The 22258-nt window shown below is 39.2% G+C and overlaps 1 protein-coding gene and 1 pseudogene across 2 annotated transcripts in view; both read left to right on the forward strand.

The window, feature by feature from the left end:
• The window catches only part of Zdhhc17 (zDHHC palmitoyltransferase 17), a 67804-nt gene that overhangs the window by 20287 nt on the left and 25259 nt on the right, over nt 1–22258 (forward strand). The window contains exons 2-7 of one of the 2 annotated variants that reach the window (XM_075954857.1): nt 940–1043; nt 9400–9522; nt 13424–13501; nt 14016–14160; nt 18438–18502; nt 19009–19171. In XM_075954857.1, the coding sequence (XP_075810972.1) occupies nt 940–1043; nt 9400–9522; nt 13424–13501; nt 14016–14160; nt 18438–18502; nt 19009–19171 (678 nt within the window). Of the gene's footprint in view, nt 1–939; nt 1044–9399; nt 9523–13423; nt 13502–14015; nt 14161–18437; nt 18503–19008; nt 19172–22258 lie in introns of those variants that run through there. The other variant, XM_075954858.1, reaches the window with a different exon arrangement.
• Nucleotides 4512–5659, forward strand: LOC142838690 (ADP/ATP translocase 2 pseudogene; annotated as a pseudogene).

Genomic DNA, 22258 nt, shown 5'->3' on the forward strand with positions numbered 1-22258 from the left:
ACGCTGCAGTGCATTGCGGTGTGTCTGTGTGTGGAGTGTCCAGGGAGGTAACACTGCAGTGCATTGCGGTGTGTCTGTGTGTGGAGTGTCCAGGGAGGTAACACTGCAGTGTATTGCGGTGTGTCAGTGTGGAGTGTCCAGGGAGGTAACACTGCAGTGTATTGCGGTGTGTCTGTGTGGAGTGTCTAAAAGCTGCAGTGAATATACTAGGTGATAATGTTTCAGCTCTAGTATAGTAAGTTTTTGAGGCTACAAGTTTGTATGGTCTGTTGTTGACTGAAGTATTATAGGAGGCATTACTGTATTCAGGCAGATAGACGTTCTGTTAGAGCTGTTTATTTTCCTAGACAGGTTTAGGAAAAGCTAGTATCTGAGAATAGTTTTTTTTTTTTGTTTTGTTTTTTTGTTTTGTTTTGAGACAGGGTCTCACTGTGTAGCTCTGGCTATCTTGAAACCTGCTCTGTAGACCAACTGGTCTTGAACTCATGGAGTTCTACCTGCCTCTGCTTCCCAAGTGCTGGAATTAAAGGTGTGTGCCACCATGGTTAGAAGAGGAATGTTCTTGCATGTTATATTTCTCTAAGAGAGCAGGTAAATCCTTTCCCTTTGTTAGTGGCACGTAGCATTTGAGGTAAGGTTATTTTAGAGTAAGAGAAAAGTTTGTCACAAGAGAATGAGAATTTCAGAAAGATGTGAAGAGTCTGTGATACAAAAGACAATTGCTAATTTGTAATTTCTTACCTCAGAGCTTTTTAGTTTTGAGATGTGTACAAGGGGAAGATTTGTTTGGCCATGCTTTTTCTCTAGATTATGGATTTTGAGTAAGCTAAACATAAGTATTTCAATAAGAATATTTGTTAAATAGAACAAAAATAAAACTATTAAACTATTTTCTGTAGTTTTGCTTTTCTTACTTATGTGTTTTTTTCTCTTTAACAGGAAATCAAACCACAAAGCCATTATAACCATGGATATGGTGAACCTCTTGGGCGAAAAACTCATATTGATGACTATAGCACATGGGACATAGTCAAGGCTACACAGTAAGGTTTTTGTTGTGATTATTTTCTTCCTTGATATTTGTTTTAAGTGAAATATGAATATGAGTTATGTATTTTATTACCTGAGATATGTCAGTATCTCAGTTAAATTGCTGTAATTCCCATCAGCTGTTTGCTTTTGCTACTTAAACTTTTATGGAAGTTTATTATTTTACCTTAAGAATATTTAATGTGGGGAGAACATGAGCAAAGAAGTCGGGACCACGAGGGGTGCACCCACCCACTGAGACAGTGGAGCTGATCTATTGGGAGCTCACCAAGGCCAGCTGGACTGTGACTGAAAAAGCATGGGATAAAACCGGACTCTCTGAACATGGCGAACAATGAGGGCTGATGAGAAGCCAAGGACAATGGCACGGGGTTTTGATCCTACTTAATGTGCTGGCTTTGTGGGAGCCTAGCCAGTTTGGATGTTCACCTTTCTAGATATGGACGGAGCGGGGAGGACCTAGGACTTCCCACAGGGCAGGGAACCCTGACTGCTCTTTGGACTGGAGAGGGAGAGGAGTAGGGGGAGGGGGAGAAGGGTGGGAGGAGGGGGAGAAGGGGGAGGGAAATGGAAGGCTGGGAGGAGGCGGTAACTTGTTTTTTTTTTCCTTTTCTCAATAATTAAAAAAAAAAGAATATTTAATGTGAACAACTAGAAAACATTTCCAACTTTAGAAGTACCTTTGAGTTAAAAATATAAGGGTGTATTCCATATTCCCTACCACTCAACCAGGTACACGGATATGATGTGGGATGCCCCTCTGTATGCTGTGAATATGTTTTATTACCATTTTTTAATAAAGAAGCTGCTTTGGCCTATGGCAGGGCAGAATACAGGTAGGCGGGAAATCCAAGCAGAGAGACAGGGAGAAAAAAGGTAGAGTGGGGGAGCTGCCGGAGGAGTAAGATGCTAGAGCATTGTCAGTAAGCTACAGGGCATGTGATGATACACAGCTTATTAGAAATGGGTTAATTTATATGTAGAGCTAGCCAGTAAGAAGTCTGAGCCATCAGTCAAAAATTATAATTAATATTAAGCCGCCCAATGATTATTTCATAAGTGGCTTCATGGACTGGCGGACGGGAGAGAAACCAGACAGGAAACAGACAGGACAGAGAAAAGACTTTCAGCTACACAAATATAATGCAGTTAATTATTATATATGCATTTGTATATATATACACACACTACGGGGGCTATCACAAAAATGTTCAAAATAATGATTTACCATATGTCAGATTATATTGGTCTTTGAGACTGGATAAGAAAATGATAACTAAGAATATTATAATTCAAATCATATGGAAGTTGAATACAGCAGGCTTTTTATCTGCAGACATAAGAGGAACATGAATTGAGTCCCTCAGCATTTTAGAGTTGTCTAACAATTAATAGTCACAGTATACTTACTTTGTCCATGTTTTTCTTGGTCTTTTTGACCATTTATATATATACTTCAAGAAGAAAATCCACTAGCACATATGAATTATATAAGATAATATATTCGATATATTTTCACGCATCCCTGTACTGTATTTTAACCCTGTACCGATGGTCTTACTGTCCTTCTTCTCCTGATCTTCTTACTAATAAGTTTCTATTTTCTTTTTAAAAGTCTAGATATTGTGAATGAGGGGGGGAGGGAGGGTGTTTTATTTTGTTTTTGAGACAAGAGTCTCACTATGTATCCTTGGCTGGCCTAGAAGTCACTGTGTAGTCCAGGCTGTTCTCAAACTCATAGATCCGCCTGCCTTTGCCTCCCAAGTACTGGAAGTAAAGATGTGCACAACCGTGCCCCACCTAAAAGGTTATAGTCTAATGTGTCAAGCTTCTAGAGCAGTTTCGTACATGGGAAATGGAACATTAAGAACGTGTTATTACAAAAATCTACCCCTCGAGCATATTGACTGGTTTGACTAAGAGGTACTTGAGAAATATCAGAGCAGGAAGATCTCTCTTGATTTTTCTCTTTCTACTTAAATGTTTTTATTAGCATATACTAATTATACATAATGAAAAGTGTGTGCACACCTGTGTATATGAGTGTGTGTCTGGGTGTGTGTACATGTGTCTGTGTATGACAGAATGAGTTTCATTAGGATTGTTTAAAGGAACATAGGTGATGAGAAGAAAACCTTTCTTCCCCCTTCCCCCTGTCAACATTAACTAACTACCTCTTAATGTAGAGGTCCTGGGGGGCACTCTGGAAACTCTCCAGGAAAGATGTTGATACAGGTCTTGTGCAGGTAGGCATAGCTGCTGGGAGTTCTCAAGTACCATGGCTGTGTCATGCCGAGAGCCAGCACCCCACCTCATCCTGTTTCTCTGCCACAGTGTTCCCTGCTCTGCGGAGAGGGTAATGCAAAGTCTCACTCATGGCAGAGTTACTTATTTTCAGCATTTTTATCAATTATAAATAAGTCCTGCAGTCCCTCTGACCACACCTGACTTCTGACTTAATCTTTGGTCATAAACATAAATTTACACGTCGGCTGGACTGGCACATCATGTTCATTTAGCAAAACGTTGTTCTGTTGCTCCCATACTCTGCAGTCACCAGCTTTTGATTAGGTTTCTGTACCGGAAGGTAATTTTTCTCTCTGAAATTGGCCTCAGTGCCTGTAAGAGAGCAGTTACCTCCATAATAATAGACCTGCCATTATTGTCCCAGTGGGCGTGTCTTGCCTGGCCAGTGGGTAGTGTAGCACACAGGATCCACAGCTGAGTAAGACAGTGGATGACTGTTCTGCCCCATCAGCCTGAAGGGAGGAAGCAGCCATCTGAATTCCACCCTGCTTTCTTGGTTCCTGTGGCCAGGCCGTATGGTGTCTTCAGCAGTAGGGTCTTATCGTCTAGGTTTGTTGGGGGACCAACTGCAGTGACAGTAACAGTAGCCTTTATTGTTTTGGGCTCCTTAATTGGTTTTTATAGTGAAATACTTAATACCTTTCTCATTTGTATAGGTATTTTCTTTGTGGTTTCCATGGCTATTATTCTTAATATCCTAACATTATTATAACTTCCTTAATTTGTATTGATACTATAGAATTTATACAAATTTTAATACTATACAAAAATGTATCCTGGAGCTGGGAAGATGGCTCAGTGTTCAGGTTCTTGCTGTCAAGCCTGATGGCCTGAGTTCCAACTGTGAGAACTGATTCCTGCAGGTTTCAAAAGATGCGCTGTGGCACATGTGCATGCAACACACTGAATATGTTCTAAAAGGTATGACTAGATTTTCCCAGTACCCCTTTGGTTGTTGATCTTACAGCGTGTATGTGTATGTGTATGTTTTCTCCCTGAAAACCGAACATTCGAATTTAAAAATATAGTAACCATGGAAATCAGACACTCCCCTCTTCTCAAGATTTGCCGCTTTTGCCCAGAGTCCGGGAGTCGAAGCCGGTTGTCAAGCCAGTCCCCTTCCACACTCCCCTGCCTTTTCTTTCTCTTTCAACATGGCAGATGCCGCTGTGTCCTTCACCAAGGACTTCTTGGCAGGTGGAGTGGCCGCGGCCATCTCCAAGACTGCGGTAGCGCCCATCGAGCGGGTCAAGCTGCTGCTGCAGGTGCAGCATGCCAGCAAGCAAATCACAGCAGATAAGCAATACAAGGGCATTATAGACTGCGTGGTTCGTATCCCCAAGGAACAGGGAGTCCTGTCCTTCTGGCATGGTAACCTGGCCAATGTCATCAGATACTTCCCCACCCAGGCTCTCAACTTTGCCTTCAAAGATAAATACAAGCAGATCTTTTTGGGTGGTGTGGACAAGAGGACCCAGTTTTGGCGCTACTTTGCAGGGAACCTGGCATCAGGTGGTGCCACTGGGGCCACATCCTTGTGCTTTGTGTACCCCTTGATTTTGCCCGTACCCGTCTAGCAGCTGATGTGGGCAAAGCTGGAGCTGAAAGGGAATTCAAAGGCCTTGGTGACTGCCTGGTTAAGATCTACAAATCTGATGGGATTAGGGGCCTGTACCAAGGCGTTAATGTGTCAGTCCAGGGCATTATCATCTACCGAGCTGCCTACTTTGGCTTCTATGACACTGCAAAGGGAATGCTTCCAGATCCCAAGAACACTCACATCTTCATCAGCTGGATGATTGCACAGTCTGTCACTGCTGTCGCTGGCTTGACTTCCTATCCCTTTGACACGGTTCTCCACCGTCGTATGATGATGCAGTTAGGACGCAAAGGAACTGACATCATGTACACAGGCACAATCAACTGCTGGAGGAAGATTGCTCATGACGAAGGAAGCAAGGCCTTTTTCAAGGGTGCATGGTCCAACGTTCTCAGGGGCATGGGTGTTGCCTTTGTGCTTGTCTTGTATGATGAGATCAAGAAGTACACATAATTATGTCGTAGGTGTTCTCCCCGAGAACAGGCATGTTGTGTAATACACCATATCTTGAACATTCTGGACAGATTCTCTGGGCTTGTCTGTTTTATCAATGGCAACTATTTACCATTTGAAAAGTGGGAAGCAATAATATTCTTCTGACTAGTTTTCTCTTAAAGCCATTTCCATAATGACAATAATGATGGGACTCAATAATATTTTTTATTTCAGTCACTCCTGATAATAAAAATTGAAGAAATAAAAAATATCTAAAGAAAAAAAAAGATTTGCCGCTTTTGTTTTTTGATTGTTATCAGTGACTTTTCCCAATACCTCAGCCCAAATATAAATTTAAGGTCCTCTTGGATCTTTCTGAGCATGTACCCTCCCTGAACATTCATTGTCACCTTTTAATTTTCCCACTATATGCAGTTTCCTTTGAATGATGTGGCTCTTATTGTTACATCCCAGAAGAAGAAAGGAGAAACACAAAGGGGAGCGGTAAAGGGCCAGTGGCCTCGTGAGTCAGAGCAGAGCCCTGCCAGCCTGAGGGAGGCTGGGGTGTAGCAGGTGGAAGGCTGAGCAGCAGCAGCAGCAGTGGGCACTGACACACACACACACACACACACACACACACACACACACACACACACACACACCGTGACATCTCAAACGGCAGCCAGACAGGCAGCATCCTTTCCACCCTCCCTGGTTCTGATGTGTTTTTTTGTGGTTGCTCCTGGAACAAGCTTATGCTGCCTGCTGGGGGTGGATGTTGATGATTTGTGTCTGCTGCTGTGCTATAACCTGAAATTAATCACAATTTGAAACCCAAGAATTTGCCAGGAAGTTGGAAGTGTCCGGTAGGTTCCAGAGTTCCAGGATAATAAGAGTACACGGATATCACCAGTGCAGGAACTCTTTAGGTAGATAAGTTATTTCTGGTGCTTCCTGTTCTACCATCCTCCAAGAATCTTTCCTTGTCTACTTATATTTTCCTTATAGACTTTAAAGCATGAGGAAATAGCCAGTGATTTTTGCATATATTAAAAAATGTTTTGTGGTCATTTACCATCGTATTCAAGGTGAGATTCTGTTGTTTATGCTGATATGCCTAGAACTGGGTCTGGTGGTACAGACCTACTTGGGAGACTGAGGCAGGAGGATTTTAAGTTCAAGGGTGTCTCAGGCTAGCCTGAGCAATTTAGTAGGGTCTTACTGCAAAATAAAAAGTAAAGATAGGGCTAGGGATGGCCAGTTTCAAGTACTTACAAAAGTATGCTAGATCATAAACTGATAGTAGTGATACTCAGGTTCTTTCATCAGACACTTGTGCAAGAGAACAGCTAAAGATAGCATTGTCCTCCTCATCGGTTCCTCACTTAGGTTGTGCTCTGTGTGTGTGTGTGTGTGTTTGCACACATGCATGATAGAACCAGGGACGGAGCAGTATGAGGTCTCTAGAAATATACCTATAGCTTGTTTCTCTATTAGGTACAGTATAAATACAATTAGAAGTTCTAATGTTTGCTTTTAGTGTCTTATTATTATTCTTCTGTCTCTTAACCTTGTCCTACGGAGGACCTTTTTGAATTTGACTAAGAAATTATATGGGTCTGGTGCCACACACCTTTAACGCTCATGCTAGTGCTCTTTGCAGGGGGTGAGGAAGGACAAAAACCCCAAAGAAACAAAAAGTAGAAATGTCAAATTTACGTGTTTGTTTTTTATGTTATATAATTCCAGAGATTTAATATTTTGGCTAGGAAATGATTGTGTGTAGCTTGATGATGTGTTGTGTGATATTTTTTATTGTGTTCTGACAAATACTTGCTAGGAGTCAGAGGGTGGAGCTAGCCACTAGCTAACCAAAATTAACCATAGAGGTTTGGAGGACTGTAGACGGATAGGAGACAGGAAGTAATAAGGCGGGCTGAGAGGGAATCTGGCCTCTTTTTGGAGGAAGGAACAGAAGAGATAGGAGGTCACTGGGGACTTCTTCCCTGCTTCTCTGACCTTTCAGGGTCTTTCCCTAATAATCTGACTCACAATTTTTTATTGATAAATAGTAATTGGTTAAGGCTTCAGTGGAGGATTTTGGTGGCTTAATGTACTGGTTGTTTTTTTTCTTTCTTGTTTTTGTTTATCCTTAAAAATTTTCCTAATAAAGGGTAGCAGGGGTGGTGGTGGCTGGAGAGGTTGTCCGTGGCCAAGCGTCTACTGCTCTTGGAGGAAACCCAGACTTTGGTTCTCAGAACCCACATGGGATGGCTGTAGCTCCAGCTCCAGGGGGATCTGATTCCTCTGGCCTCTGTAGCACCTGTACACATGTGTGCATAATACCACACACACATAATTAGAATTGATAAAAATAAGTCTTTAATAAAAGAAGATATTGAGGGTCTGGCTAGAAGGCTCATTGGTAACGCGCTTGCCACCAAGCCTCACAACCCAAGTTCCCAAGTTCTATATTTTGGACTCACAGAGAGAAAGCAGAGAATTGATTCCTGTAAGTTGTGCTCTGATTTCCTCAGGTGAACCATGGCATACCTATATATATGCACACAATAAATAGAATAATTAAAAACTTAATTAAAAGTTGTTAACTTTGGGGGCTGGAGAAGTGGCTCCTTGGCTGAAAGCTCCTGCTCTTCAGCAAGCTGGTCAGCAGCATTTTCCATGGTCTGTGCTTCAGTTCCTGCCTTGAATTCCTGCTCAGACTTTCTTTAATGATGGGCTGTAACCTATAAGCTGAAATATGCCCTGAAGCCTATAAACGGAATAGCACTTTTCTATTCTCAAGTTGCTTTTGGTCAGTGTTTATTTAATCTCAACAACAAACAGCAAACTAAAACAATATTACTAAAACGTAAATGTTTTCTTTATGCAATTAAAACCATTATTTTCTACCTTTTCCTAATTGATTAAAAAAATCAAAGCTTTGTTTTTATTTGGATTATTGACTTGGTTTAATTTTTTATTATGACTTTTGTTCCATTCACAAAACTTTCTAATGGTTAAATAAATCGACTTTATACTTGGAAAATACTTCTAAATGAAAACCTTGGGGCAGGGGGTGGGGGACAGGGGCTCTCTTGATCTTTCAGAGGAAGTGGGTTCAGATCTCAGGACCTACAGGGCAGCCCATAACTGTCTGTAACCCCAGTTCTTGGGGGGATCCAAAGCCCTCCTCTGACTCCCAGGGTCATAGCACACACTTGGTAAATGCACATGCATGCAGGCAAACACTGGTCAAATAAGAATAAATCTTTAACATAGTAAATTTTGATGCTCACGGATGAGGGCCAGTCTGCACTTGCCTCCCTCTTATCAGATATGAGCCGCTGCTCGGAGCTGTCTTGTGGGCGTCCCTCAGTTGTTAATGGGCTGACTGAGTCGCAGGACTTTGCACCCCATTCCTACCCCAGCACAGAGTTTTACTTGCCGTCAGGATTATCAGCTAGGTTTATAAATTGAGAATCCTAGTATTTTTATAAAACAGAGTTTGTTCATGGTATTCCTCTAACATCTTATGTAGTCCCTGTTATTTTCTTATAATTTAATATTTTTTAGCTTCTGTTTAGTTTTAAAATCTGCATAGTTTTGTGGACTAAGTTTTGATATAAAGAAACTGGCTAATTTTGCTTTTTTTTCTGTCTTGAACCTCATGAAATTTTACATTATTACAAATGAAACATTTTCAAGTTGCAAAAAAAGGATTAGTTAGTGAAAGATGTTGAAATATTGATATTTTCAAAGTAATATTGTATGTTGGAAAATAGTTTTAATTTCTAAGTATGAAAATGAAGCATCAAGCCAACCAAGTGTGATGTCACACATGCAATTCCAATAACTTGGGAGCTGAGGCAAGAGTTTGCTGTGTGTTTAAGGCCAACCTGGAGTATCCTGTCTCAAAAAAAAAATAAAACCCATTACTTCTGAAAATATTGTGCTCAACTTTAAATGCTTTAAGTACTTGTAGCATGACTTGTTCTCTTTTCTAGATATGGAATATATGAACGCTGCCGAGAATTGGTGGAAGCAGGTTATGATGTACGGCAACCGGACAAAGAAAATGTTACACTTCTTCATTGGGCTGCCATCAATAACAGAATAGATTTAGTCAAGTATGTGTTTTCTCTGCTTCTCTTTAATAAGCTTTAATTAATAAGGTTTTCCATTACTATAAAGTTACTGAAAGTAATTATCATCAGAACTAATGATTTCTAAAATCTGTAGCGTCCATGGTGTATATTCTGTATACCTTGAAAGAAAAGAACTTATGTTTAACATCTATTGCAAGCTTACATGAGTCGAGTCATATAGAGTACTTTTCCACGTTTCCTTTTTGCCATAATTGTTGAAATAACTCCATTTGCGATGTAACATTTTTTATGAAGTAGAAAGCTTAATAAATATGCTGTCCAATATCACAGCTGCTAATAAAGGATAGAATTGAACTTGAATTTGGGTAATTTCACTTGGCTCCTACATTCTGAGTATGGATTCTAGATGGGGAAAAGCAAGTCCTAGGCAAAAATGAAGCGGTGTCAGTGCTAGTGTTGCTGAGGGGCCGCTTCCTTCAGAGCCTGCCCTTTGCTCCTGACGTTCTCAGTCTTCAGTGCACACTCTTGTCTGACTCTCATTTGTCAGGAAGTGCTTTATTTCATCTTTATGAAGGAAGCTTTCACATGAACTAGAAATCTGGGTTGATAGATTTTGTATGTCTTGTTTTCTCTGTCTTGCCCATCCCAAAGGTCACTGTGCTGTGTTCTGGTTTTTGTCACTGTTGAGAAATTCCATCTACCATTGCGCTTTTCAAGTTTTGTTTTGTTTGATTCCCCTTAAGATTTTCCATCTCTTGTTTCTGTAGTCTGACATGAAGAATCCACAAAGTATGAATTTCTTTTAATTTATCTTGAATGAGAATTCAAGTAATTTTGATTTTGTGGGTTAACGTTTTTAATCAGAGTTGGGGAAAAATCTTTTCAGCTATTGCTTTTTTAATTATAATTAGATATTTTTGGCCTTCCCTTTCTTCCTCTAGCCCTTCCCATATACCCCCTTTAGTCATTGCTTCTTTTTTTAAACTAAAATTACAATTTTTGGCCATTCCTTTCTTCCTTTAGTCCTTTCCATGTACCCCCTTACTCTCTCTCAAACTCATAGCCTGTTTTTAGTTACTTAATTAAATAAATAATTTAATTTATTTAATTTAAATAAAATAATTATTCTATATTTAATAATTATTTAATCGTTAATTATATACCTATATACATTTCAAAATAAATAGTGCAACCTACTCAGTCCATACAGTTAAGACTTGTTTTTAGTTGGGCGGTGGTGGTGCACGCTTTTAATTCCAGCACTAGGGAGGCAGAGGCAGGTGAATCTTTGTGAGTTTGAGGCCAGCCTGGTTTATAGACTTGAGTTCCAGGACAGCCATGGCTGTTAGACAGAGAACCCCTGTTTTGAAAAACCAAAAAGGAAAAACAACAAAAACAACAGACTTGCTTTTCATTCCCATGGTTTGTTTTGGTTTCGAGACACTTGCATGTGTAGAGTGTGTGTTCTTTAGTGTGCGGGTGAATTATCTGTAGATAACTGTTTAGTTCCTTTGATGAATAATGTCATTTAATTCTGATGTTTCTCTGCTAATCTTTGTCCAGATGACTTGTGCATTGGAGAAAGTGGGACATTGAAGTCACATACTGTTGATGAATTGATGTTAATCTTTGTCTTTAATTCCTATACTTCTCTTTTTATGAAATTGGGTGCATCAGAGTTTGGTGCATATATCTTTAGGATAGTAATATCTTTCTGGTTAATTGTTCCCTTAATTAGAACGAAGTGTCCTTTATCAGTTCTGATTAGCTTTAGTTTGAAGTCTGTTGTCATTTATTAGGGTATTGACCCTGCTTGCTTCCTGTCCTCCTTGCTTACTTGGAGGACTTTCGTCCATCTTTGCACTCTCTGGTGCTGTTGAATCGTTATGTTGAGGTTGTTTATTGTAGACAACGGATGGATTTTTGTTTTTTGGTTCATTCAGCCAACCTGTATCTTTTGATTGGAGAGTTGAAGCTATTTTTATTTAAAGTTATTATAAAAGATGTATGTTGAATGCAGTAATTATGTTGTTGGCTTTGGTGTTGCTTTTGTTCTCAGTGGTACCTTGTGTTTCAGTAATTATAGCTTCATTTTTTTGTTGTTGTTGGTGTTGTCGTTTTTTTTAAACAGTCTCTTTGGCAAAGCTTAATTCTTTGAATTTTTGCACTGAAATTTGGTAACATGGACTTATTTTTGTTAGTTTCTTTATAGCTTCTTTTTAAAGAATATAAAAATTCTTTTTAAAAGAATAATTGATTCTATGGGAGTTTCAAATCATGCACCCCAATTCCTCGCACCCACCCCCATATCTTTCTCTCACTTTTTCAGTGCCCCCTCCACAAAAGAAAATGAAACAAAGCAAACAAGCACACAAAAACAAGAACAAAACAAAAACCAAACCTCTTTGCTTCTCTTTTCCCGCCTTTCCAACACCTTTTCATTTGTTTTGGTGTCTGGGGTCCTCAGAACATCATGTAGTAAGCAGACCCTTACCAGCTTCACTAGCAGATGTTCATTGCAGGGAGTCACTGGTCTGGTTTAGGGCCCTTGGTTTCTGGTACACCATCATCACTGGATCCTCACTGGAACTCCTCTGGGATATCCCATGGCCGTCCTGAGTCATGGAGATCCTAAGGGCCAGTCTCTTCACAAGCTCTAGTAGGCCTAGATGTGCTAAAGGTTAGGGTGGGCCAACCCAAAGGCCCAGCCGTAGCTGAGCTGGTCATTCTGGGCCACTGGGGTTACCCACCTCAGGCGAGGAGGCCGTGTCACCCCCCTATACCCATGTCCTCAGGGTCCTGTATACCCTCACCTATAGTGAGGAGTGGGGCCGTCTCTCCCAAGTGCTGGGGCCAGCTCTCCCCTGAGAGTTGGAGCCAGCTCTCTTGCTGAAGTGTCCAGCTAGAGGCAAGACCAGATTTCCCTGGGCCTGCAAAGGTCAAGGCAGGCTCAGCATGCCCCTCTGATTTAATTTCACATGATTCCTAAGGCCCCCTGGGATGAGATGGGCCACTGACATCAACACAGACCCTGTCTGCAGCTGGACCACAGACCCAGACACAGCAACTCTTTTAAAGGAAAACATTTAATTGCACAGGCTTGCTTATAGTTCAGAGGCTTAGTCCATTATTGTCGTGGTGGGAGGCAAGGCAGCATGCAGGCAGACATGGTGCTGGAGAGGTGGCTGAGAGTTCTACATTTTATGTAGGCAGCAGGAAGTGTTCTCTAGGCATGGCTTGAGTATATATGAGACCTCAAAGCCCGCCTCCACAGTGATGTACTTCCTCCAATAAAACCACACCTCCTTGCAGTACTACTCCCTTTGGGGCCATTTTCCTTCAAACCACCATAGGTCCTGATTATTGTTTAGGGCTTCCTTTTGTAGGGTTCAAAAGAAGAAGGAAGTTGGTTGTTAGGAAACAAAGTTCTAATTATCATGCTTAGTTCTGCCAACTTTTGCTCCCGGCCTGTGTCCCTTCCATTGATGCATCTGATTTCGACTCTTCATGTCTAATTATCATGCTAAGACGGTAGATGGGGAGTTCTCCCCCAAAGTTCAGTTTGTTTTATTGTGTGTATACTCAAACTCATTCACTCTGGATCATAAGCAACAAGAACTGCTGACACAAGCTTTTCTTACTGATTATATATATAGTATTCTTGACTCTTGTGTGTACAACTACCAATTCCAAAATCCTTGTGATTGTCTAATCACCTTTTTTTTTTATGGTTTCTTGGCATTTTTTATAGCTTTAAAATCATTTCCTTTTTCTAGAAAAAATAGTGCTATGTTTAATATGAAATTCTCCTAAACACTTTTTATCTTCAAAGGCAGAGAAATGATCGATAGCTCAAGTGGGAAACATTTTATTTTTCACATATCTAAAGTTGAAGATGAAAACTGCAAACTTTATTTTACAGATACTATATTTCGAAAGGTGCTATTGTGGATCAGCTTGGAGGAGACCTGAATTCAACTCCATTGCACTGGGCCACAAGGTTTACATTTACTTCTACTTCACCCGTCCCCTTGGCTCTTTTACCTTTTGTTTTTAATGATATGCCTGAACTTGATATAGTTAATTGTGTATTTATTGCTGCCTAGTGTTGTCTTCATTGGAAACAGAGTTACAAGCTGTCCTCAGGGAAGCGAGCTAGTCCAGTTCTAAAAGTTGATTATATTTTGGATTAGTAAATGTAATACTTTGGAAGGGTGCATGTGTTTACAGTTAAACAGGTTAGTTCTTGGGACTTTTAGGGTTATATTGGAATGAAATTAACATAGTAATTATGATATTTAAGGAGAAGTTAAGATTGTTTTCATTAAATTATCGAGGCTTTTGTTCCATTTAAAGCTTTCAAAATCCATAAACTACTTTAAAGGTCTTATTCTAAAGCAGCTTCATAAAATACATGATTTAACTGCCCGCCATTACCCTCCCAAGTGTACTTTTTCCGCAAGACTGTCTTTGAAATAACTTTATGTTTAAATGTTTATTTTTCTATTTTTTAGACAAGGCCATTTATCCATGGTTGTGCAACTAATGAAATATGGTGCAGACCCCTCATTAATTGACGGGGAAGGATGCAGCTGTATCCATTTGGCTGCTCAGTTCGGACATACCTCAATTGTCGCTTATCTTATAGCAAAAGGACAGGTAAAAAAAAGTCCTAATAGTGTGTGTTTTAATTAGATGTTCTTAATGGCTTAAATGTCTGCTATTCTTAGGATTACATTCATAATACCTGGAAATACTTAAGTACTGTTTTCTGGTGTATGAAGAGAGTAAATAAATGTAGTTATTTTGATGAGTTTTTAGTGTATTTAAAAGGAAATATATTCTCAAATTAGATAATATTCTGTTAAGTTGGTTTTTAATTTATAAGTGTGATAGAAATAAATAGTGGAAAGTAAGGAAAAATTCGTAATCCATTAATTTTTTCCTTTAACTATTTCCCTTAAATATTGTCTTAGGATTTCTATTACTGTGATAAAACACCAAGACTGAAAGCAGCTTGGAGAGAAGGGCTTTAGTTTACTCAGCTTTACACCACAGTCCATCCTCAGAGGGAGTCGGACAGGAGCGGGTGCTAGTGCAGAGCCATGGAGGGCACACTGCTCCCGGGTTTGCTCCTCGTGTGTGCTCAGCCTTTCTTAGCACACTCAAGGACTACAAGACAACCAGTGTGGCACGACCCGTAGTGAACTTGGCCCTCCCCTGTCAATCATTGATCAAGAAAACGCACCACAGGTTTGCCCACAGGACAGTCTGATGAGAACATTTTTTTTTTTATTGAGGTTCCGTCTTCCAAACTGGCTGTAGTTTATGTCATGTTGACATAAACTAACCAGCACAATTAACCCTTTGTCGGCTTGACATAGAATTATCACAGTTCAACTAGAACCTTTTCTTTCTCATTTGTCCCCAACATAACATGTTAATATTATCACAATATAAAACATATTCCAAATTTCCAAAATCCCAGTCTTTTAAAAATTTCACACTTTAGAAGTTGTGTCTCTTTAAATATCTAAACACTCTCTTAGATATCCAAGGTCGCATAACTTCAGGCTCCAATAAAATAATAACAAAAAGTTAAATACTTTCTGACTCCAAATAGTAAGAACTAGGGTATAGTCACCCCTGAACAAAGCAAAACCAGAGTCTAGCAGTCAGTGTGAAGAGCGTGGGTTGGACATCTGGGATCCACTCATACCTTTCTAGGCTCCTTCAATGGACTTTGCACAGCCGTCCATCTCTAAAGTGCTGTAGTCTCTGGTGCAGCTGGGCCACACTTCTCAGCCTCTCTGGCCTCATTTCAGGGTCCCCAGTCCTGCCACACAGTGCCAAGCCTCAGTTGTTCTCTGTGACCCCTCCATGCCTTCAAAACTAGTACCACCTTCATGGTATGCCACCATCTTTGACTATCAAGTTCAGCTGCCAGTGTAAGATTGCACCTCAGTCTTCTCTAGACCATAGTTTCTGTGTGCTGATCTTGAGGACACACGCCTAGATTTACTACCTTCATTATGCTGGTCTCTTCTTAATCACTGCTAATTTCTCAGCTCTGACTAACCAAAATAAATCATTCTAGTAAAACAAAGCTTTCACTTCCATGGTGCTGATCTCTTGTTAACCACAACCAGCTGTTCAGCTCCAGCCGAGTAGAACCACAGAGTTTTAAAACGTTGCATGCCCCTACAGGTTCTTTAAGGGACTCGTAGAACTTCATCTGAAGTTCCTCCATTGTTTATATTTTTTGAACATTCTCATCTTCCACACTCCCACAGAACAGCTTCAGCACTGAGGCTCTCAGTGCTCAACAACTATTCCATCACAGAGGACAGTATCACCACAGGCTCCCAAACACGATCAGGTCTGTCACAGAAGTACCCCAAGGCAGGTACAGTTTCTGTCTCAGTTAGTGTCCCCATTGCTGTAATAACACACTAAGACCAAAAGCAGCTTGGGGAAGAAAGTGTTTATTTTGCTTACCCTTTCAGGTAACAGTTCATCATTAAAGGGAGTCAGGGCAGGAGGCTGGAGGCAGGAGCTGATGCAGGAGCCATGGAGGAGCACTACTTACTGGCTCATGCCTCATGGCTTGCTCGGCCTGCTTTTCACCAGGGCCGTCGGCACAGTTCAGTGAACTGAACCCTCCCAAATCAGTCATAAAGAAAATGGACTACAGGCAAGTCTGGAGACATTTTCTCAGTTGAGGGCCCCTCTCCTACAATTACCCTAGCTTGTGTCATATTGACCTCAAACTCGCAAACATTGGAACTTGTCATCTGAATTCTTGTAAACTGCTGAAGCTAATTTTATTGACCTATTATATTCTGTTTTATATTATTTTTTTAAAAGATTTATTTATTTCTTATGTATACAGTATTTTCAGTGCTCTGCCTGCAGGCCAGAAGAGAGCACCAGATCTCATTACAGATGGTTGTGAGCCACCATGTGGTTGCTGGGAATTGAACTCAGGACCTTTGGAAGAGCAGGTGGTGCTCTTAACCACTGAGCCATCTCTCCAGCCCCCTGTTTTATATTCTGAGGAGAATGATTTAATATGAAACAAAACAAAACATGTTTCCTTTTTCTGCTGCATCAAATGGTGCAGTTTCTGTCAGGATCCTTGGGATTAGGTTCTTGGTGTGCATCAGTAATCATAAAATCACATTAATTATATTAATTATATACCTGTTCGTCTTGTTATGCATGCTTTTATAATAAATACATTTTGTTAAGAGAAACACCGCCTAGGTTTTCTTCTGCTTCTTTTTTTTCTGATTGTATTAAAATCAGAATATGTCATGTATATATTTCTTGTGTTTTGATAGAAATAGCTAGAGGCCTGTTCTTAGCTGGGATACTGGAACAGCTAGCCCTCTGCCTTCCTTGATGCATTGTCCAAACTTTACAATACCGCTCTTCAACAGGGAAGTAGACTTCTTATGTGGGGCCTCAGAATTCCCTGAAGAGCACATCCAGAAGCAGTTCTGCTGACTTGAACTTTCTGTCATTGAAGCTGGGGCATTCTGCCTTGTGTTCAGTGTGGGCGATGTCAGCGCAGCATGAGAATGGGAATACTATAGGAACCGTCTTTGGAAACTCTCAGAGGAAATTATCCTTATTCTGGTTTCTCCATACCAAGGCTTGGAGAATTTATATTTACTTATTTTTCTTTCCCCTTTTAGCTGGGAAAGAAAAAATGATATAAAATTTTGAGTGTTTGTTATCTTTTTGTTAATGCAATTGATTTGTAATTTTGGATCATTTCATTAGTCTTTTTAAAATTCTGGGAAGTAGGTAGGTTATAGGAATATCAAGGGAATGAAGCTGCGCGGTGGCTCCCTGTAGAGCACTCTGCGGCACACAGGTCGAAGCTGGGCTGTGGAGGTAGTCCCACTGTTGGGGCCATTTACTCTAGCTGTCCTTGTCTCAGGAAATCAAGTGGTGGCTTTAGAAGAAGACAGCCGATACCTTCTTCTGGCCTCTACACCAGCAGATGTGGACAAATGTGCTTGTAGAGGCATACATATCGAGCACACAAATGAGGGGGGACACACAGATGCATGCAAATCAAACAATGCTGGGTGTGTTGGCACTGCTTGGCGGGCTGAGAGGCAGGAAGGAACACTACCACAAGTTTGAGCCCAGCTGGGGCTGCATGGTTAATGCCAGGCCAGCCTGGACTACAGGGTAAGACATCATCACAAAATAGAGCAACCCTCGAGGAAAACAGTAACCCAAAGATCAAAGAATAAAACTTCAGTAGTATGGTATTTTTTTAATATATGAAAGATAAAATATGATGGTCTAAGTTTTTAAATTAGTTTTTTCCTGAGTAATTTTTCTACATGAAAAAGCAATACATACTTAAAGTGTTTACACATAATATTGTGTGATTTAATGGGTATAATATTTATAAGTACCTAAAAATTGTCAAGGAAATTAAGATATAAAACTATATATCTTCTTCCCTCTGGAAAATGAAAACTACAAAACAATGTCACATAGCAAATTTCATCTTGTGAAAGATTATTAAAAATTGTCTTTTATTTTAAGTTAAGATTGTGTAATAATAGTGTTTGAGGACCACTTAGAATTCTAAAATATCTTAAATATAAAACATTTTACATTAAATGTTTTTTAAATGTAAATTTTACATTAAATGTTCTTTTTATATTTTATGTTAAATATTCTTTAAATGATCTTTGAATATAAAATATTAAAGGGGAAGTCTGAAAGCATAATTTGTAAACCAGTTAGACTAATTAGTCATAGAACTTAGTTTCAGTTTAAAGTTGAGAGAGAAGTTTTCAGGAAGCATTCTTGATTAATAGTAATGTTTCAGATTGTATAATGTATAAATTAGATGTTTTCAACTAGTTTTGGTTAGGATCTTAAAATTCTGCTGTCTTTATTATCAGGATGTAGATATGATGGATCAGAACGGGATGACGCCTTTAATGTGGGCAGCTTATAGAACACATAGGTATGTAACCATCACTTCAGCATAACACTCTGAGACACGTGATTAGAGAGCAGCAGATGCTACACACAGTGCTCTGGAAAGCTCCTGCAGTAGTGACTAGTGCAGGACAGAAGGAAGCCTCTTAATTCTGAGAGGGCAAGAACAGTTGACCTTTTCATGTGATCACACTGTAAAGTTTTATTCACTTTTAAGTTATTTTAAATCATTTTTTATCAGTCCGAATTGGAATGAAGTATGTTTTATTCTTTAAATGTGTAGGTGTTAATAACATGAATTCTTAGATTAAAAGTAGGGAAGTTGGGACCAAGTATGCTGTCTCTTGGCACCATATTACTTTATATAGGGTGGCACATTATTTAATTATTAATTGTACTATTAAGAGGCTAGAGTAGTTGTTTTCCAGGATGGAATGAGAATGCAGCCACAATCAGTGTAGTCTTTGTAATGATTCCGATAATTGAAATTAGGGTTGTTGTTGTTTGTTTGTTTGTTTTTTTCCTTTTCAGTGTGGATCCAACTAGATTGCTTTTAACATTCAATGTTTCAGTTAACCTTGGTGACAAGTATCACAAAAACACTGCTCTGCACTGGGCGGTTCTAGCAGGGAACACCACAGTCATTAGTCTCCTTCTTGAAGCTGGAGGGAATGTGGACGCCCAAAATGTCAAGGTAAATACGTGTTGCTGTTGAAGGAGGAGGAGGACACTGATAGGAGTCTCTTCATAAAGCATGTGGTTTTCTTGTTTGCTTTTTTAAGACTGAACATTAGGAGAACTTTTTCTGTAGTTTAATCATTTGTCTCTGTGAAATAATTTGTTTTAAAAACTTGAGTCATATATTTTCATCTTATATTTAAATATTTTTAGTTTTAGGTGGCCTTTTATTAGGGAATTGTACTGGATTTTAAAAATTACATGCTTCTAACTTTTATAAATGAAGGACAATAGCTTTCTGGTTTCTTAAGAATATTGTTGCTTGTAAGTTTTTAGTTACAAAACACATTATCCCATCAGAGAATGTCACAGCTGCTAAAATCACTTGTTTGTAAAAGGCTGGCCACCTAAGGTGGATGACTCCCAGAAGCCATCCCTGTGGAAGGAGAGCGTCAGCTCCCCAAAGATGTCCTCTGACCATCCTGCATACCATCATACCTTCACATCATCTAACAGCCATAGGAGAGACCTCATTCATAATACATTCTAGTATTTCCTTGACTTTGTCATTTTAGTAACTTATTTCTTTAAAGAATAAGACTTAAATTCGATTTAAAAAAACTTTTGTGATGTTTATAGAGTATATCGCAAGTTAACCCAAGATAAGTACACAGAATTAATCTAAGCCAAGTACAATTTAGTATGTACACTTGAATTTGGGGAATTTATAGGCATCATAAATTGTCTACGAACACAAGGTTTTGCTGAGGGACTGGCAAGATGACTCGGGGCAAGAGGCACCGACTGCCAAGCCTGATGACCCGAGTTCTCCCTTCATGACATGGTAGAAGGGACAGCTTTTAAGTTGCACTCCAGCCTCCACATGTGCTGTGTCATATGTTCGTGCACATGCAAACACAGCATAAATAAGTGTCAAAAGTTGGTTCTCAAGTTTTTGGTTCATCTTTTGCATTCTTAAAGGCTTTTGATCCACAGTGTCCTTTAGCAGTAATCGGAATAGCTACAAATACTGTCAGGAATCACTATCTTGAAAACTGTTTTTAAGGATTAGCTGTAATATTTTCTGAGCCATGTTTTATAAATGCATAAAGGATATATGCTAATTAAATGTAAAGGGAGCTTAAGCTAATACTAACCTGAAATAGCGAATCAAAAAGTGGGTACCTCTTGCTGGATCAAGGCATCTCTTTATGTTCTGGTGAAAATTCTTCCTTTACTGAGTTACTTTAAGAAGAGAAGCTTAGTCTATTAAAAATGGCTTGGACCATCTTTTTTTTAAAACTTTTATTTCATAGCTTAGGGAATTTCTAGAAATAGTCTAATTACAAATTTTGAGTTTAGTTTAAATATTATAAACTATAAATTTGATAGATGTTTCTTTCTACTTTTTAAACTTCTAAGTCTTGTTCCTACCCAGGATAATCAGAATGGTTCACTAAACACATGGAAAAGGGAAAGTTGGTATTCCATAATACTGACATGGGATGGGTACTTAGCAAATATCTGTTGGCTAAAAGAGTGAAGATTTGTGTGGTCTTCAGTTTTGCTTAAACTGACATTTATGACAGTCAGTGTACTGTTCTGCTACTTTAGAAATGTTAGAGAAATGTTTGTCTTTGCAAAAAACTTTTAAAACACTGGCTTTAGTGAACTGTGTTTAGCCCAGGCCAAAAGAAGGATTCCCCTTCTTTTATCATTTGCCTTCCTTTCCATTTCACTCTCTTTGACTTCTAGATGTCCAGTCTTGAGGTTCATGTACTAGAAGTACATTTCAAGATATTGCTTACATCACTGAAAAAAAAAAAGAACCAATTCTGTAAGCAATTAATTTCAATTTGCTTTTTCCTACTTGCCATATTAATGCATTGGACTTACAGTATACCAAATAATTATGAAAGCAAGATGGCTATACGGTTCTGTAATTTGAGACCAGTGCCATATTTACATAAAACGATAGGACAATTCAGTCGTGCTCTTTAAGTATTTGCAACATGAAAATTTTAACATCTTCTAAAATAATTAATGAAAAGTTGTGGTCCCTACCAACCATTGCATAAACCTTTAATGTTGGTAAGATAGAAAAGTTTATAATGAATTTCAACAAAAAGGTAATGATAAGAGTAGAGGTATTTGAAAGTATTCACATAATGTTTAGGTTTTTTTTCTTTTTGTACTTTATGTTCAGTCATATTACCTATATGGAACCAAGATCAGAATACTTTGTAGAGTCTACAGTGCCAAATGATTGATCTTACTAATGTGCCTATAGACATTCTGTTTAAACTCATGCCTTTTTAAATTATTTTATCTGGCACAGATTCACTTTTGCCTATTGTTGACTGTTGTTTAAAAAGAAAAAAGTCCCCATACTCATACAGGTCTTCATGCGTGCTAGGCAAGCATTCTACCCCTGAGTTATACACTCTAGCCTAGCAATGTGATCAAGAGTAATGCTTTGTAACACCTTCTGGAGAACAGTCTAGCTAAAGGAAATAATTCATTTGTTCAAGCAACATTTATAGCTTTGAGGGAAAAATATCTCTGTCCACTTTACTAAGAAAGAGTTTTTTGTTTCTAAATGTTCTTTTCATACAGTTAAAGGGAGAAAATAAGAATGAAATGCTCTTTCTATTAGGATCTGTCATTCTCTGTATAGTTGAAGTGTTAGTCACCACTCCAGATAGAAACCATTTTTTCCCTTTCAGTCAGTAAATATTGGTTCTTTGGTAGGTTGTCTCAATGTTCAAGACAGATTAAGGTCTGTGTTGTCTCAGAACATGCATTCTGTTGAAGAATAAAGTAGTAAATTCATGATCAGATGCAGTTGAGTAGCAGGGCTGAGATGGTGCTAGCAATATTATGAGAATTCCTCGAGATGATGTTTTTGTGGATGTTATGAAGAGAAGGAATTGGTTTGCAGAGTCAGCAGGTTTTCCATGTGAAGAACTACAAACACTGCAAGGCCAAGGAGGGTTGGATGCTGAGTTTTAGGGGTGTTAGCTGGGTTTGGCTTAGAAGTACAGTGAGCAATAGGCAACTTGAGAGGCCTATAAATGCTCAGATTCGATGCTTAATCATTGCT

Source organism: Microtus pennsylvanicus, chromosome 20, assembly GCF_037038515.1.
Source record: "Microtus pennsylvanicus isolate mMicPen1 chromosome 20, mMicPen1.hap1, whole genome shotgun sequence".
NCBI lineage: Eukaryota > Metazoa > Chordata > Mammalia > Rodentia > Cricetidae > Microtus > Microtus pennsylvanicus.